Source organism: Alligator sinensis, unplaced genomic scaffold, assembly GCF_000455745.1.
Source record: "Alligator sinensis unplaced genomic scaffold, ASM45574v1 scaffold1411_1, whole genome shotgun sequence".
NCBI classification, from domain to species: domain Eukaryota; kingdom Metazoa; phylum Chordata; order Crocodylia; family Alligatoridae; genus Alligator; species Alligator sinensis.
In genome coordinates, this window is record NW_005842963.1 from 44,961 (window position 1) to 47,088 (window position 2,128).

Below are 2,128 nucleotides of genomic sequence, written 5' to 3' on the forward strand. Positions count from 1 at the left end.
TCGTCATCCCTTGGGGCACTCCGGTGAACAAACCTTCTCCCAGATGCTGGTGGTCACCCCTGATAAACTTGTAGGTGGCCATCAGATCACCCCTGAGCCTGCGCTTTTCCAGGCTAAAGAGCCCCAGGGCTCTCAGCTTGTCATCGTAGGGTCTGCTTCCCTGACCTCTGAGCATGCGCGTGGCTCTTCTCTGGACTCTCTCAAGCTTCTCCACATCCTTTTTGAATTGTGGAGCCCAAAACTGGACGCAGTACTCCAGCTGCGGCTCACCAAGGTCGAGTAGAAGGGGAGAATGACGCCTCGGGGTTTGCTTAAGGGACGAAAGTAGATCCGGGGAACTACAGGCCCATCAGCCTGACCTCCATCCCCGGGAAGATCTTGGAAAAAATCATTAAAGAAACCATTCTTCAGAAACTGCCCGATGGCAACATCCTGAGGGATAGCCAGCATGGGTTTGTTGCAGGTAGGTCTTGCCTGACCAATCTCATCTCCTTCTACAACCAAGTGACCTATCACCTGGACAAGGGAGAAGAGATTGATGTAATATATCTTGACTTCAAAAAAGCCTTATCACAATCTGCTGGCTGGGGAACTGGCTTTGAGGTTGGACCCAGAGAGTGGTAGTTGATGGAAGTCAATCATTGTGGTGCGCCGTGACCAGTGGGGTCCCTCAAGGCTCTGTCCTTGGGCCTATTCTTTTCAACATCTTCATTAATGTTGTGGACACTGGTGTCAGGAGCGGATTGGCCAAGTTCACTGATGACACCAAACTTTGGGGAAAAGCGTCCACACCCGAGGACAGGATGGTGATCCAGGCCGCCCTTGACAGGCTTGGAAAATGGGTGGATGAAAACCTGATGGCCTTCAACTCTGAAAAATGCAAGGTACTCCACCTTGGGAAGAAAAACCCACAGCATGCTTTTAGGCTTGGCAGTGCTATGCTTGCTAGTACCACGGCCGAAAGGGACCCAAGATGAATATTGACCACAAGATGAATATGAGCCACCAATGTGATGTTGCAGCTGGCAAAGCGAGCAAAACTCTGGCTTGCATCCACAGATGCTTCTCAAGCAAATCCCAGGATGTCATCCTCCCTCTGTACTTGGCCTTGGTGAGGCCACAGCTGGAGTAGTGCATCCAGTTCTCAGCTCCACAATTTAAAAAGGATGTAGCTTGAGACAGTCCAGAGGAGAGCCACACACATGATCAGAGGGCAGGAAAACAGCCCTTATGACAACAGGCTGAGAGCCATGGGACTCTTCAGCCTGGAAAAGCACAGGCTCAGGGGGGACCTGGTGGCTGCCTATAAGTATATAAGGGTGTACATCAGGATCTGGGGGAACGCCTGTTCATCAGAGCGCCCCAAGGGATGACAAGGTCAAACGGTCACAAACTCCTCCAAGACCATTTCAGGTTGGACATAAGGAAAAACTTTACAGTCCGAGCCCCCAAGGCCTGGAACAGACTGCCGCCCGAGGCGGTGCAAGCACCTCCTCTGGACTCCTTTAAGAGTCAATTGGATGTTTATCTTGCTGGGATCCTGTGACCCCAGCTGACTTCCTGCCCCTGGGGCAGGGGGCTGGACTCGATAATCTTCTGAGGTCCCTTCAGCAAATGTCTATGAAAATCCTTCCCACAGGCCCCGGAGATGGGATGCTGTTGACAGTGCTGCACGTGAGTGCAGGGAGAGCTCGAGCCCAGCTGGGTGAGGCCTCTCCTGGGGACACGGTGGCGGCTGCACTGGAGCCCGGGGCAGCCGTGCCCCTCCCCTGCACAGCCCTGGGGCAGCCCAAGGTGATGCTGGAGGAGCAGGAGCCAGTGGGTCTCCAGGCAGGAGTGGAGGGGGCAAGACAAGTCCCTTGTGTTATCCAGGGTGGGATGGGGGGCGTCCCCGAGGTGGTCAGCACCACAGGCAGAAAAGCAGCAGCTGCAGGAGGAGCCGGTCCAATGCCGGGAAATCGGGGGGCAGGAGGTGAATCAGGCCATGCAGCCTCCTTCTGAGCCTGAGATTCCCCCAGAGACCCCCCTGCCGGCACCGGGGCACGACCTCCCCGCCCCGCACGCCTGGCGCCAGCGCTTCCGCGGCCTCCGCTACCGGGAAGGCGCGGGGCCGCGGGAGGGGGGCGGC

The 2,128-nt window shown here is 56.0% G+C and overlaps 1 protein-coding gene across 1 annotated transcript in view; it reads left to right on the top strand.

Moving 5' to 3' along the window:
- Positions 1-1,611: 1,611 nt before the first annotated feature.
- Positions 1,612-2,128, top strand: part of LOC112548144 (zinc finger protein 184-like) — a 29,428-nt gene continuing 28,911 nt past the window's right edge. Inside the window, exon 1 of the mRNA XM_025192719.1 lies at positions 1,612-1,674. Coding sequence (XP_025048504.1) covers positions 1,615-1,674 — 60 coding nt within the window. The 5' untranslated portion in view covers positions 1,612-1,614. The remainder of the gene's footprint in view (positions 1,675-2,128) is intronic.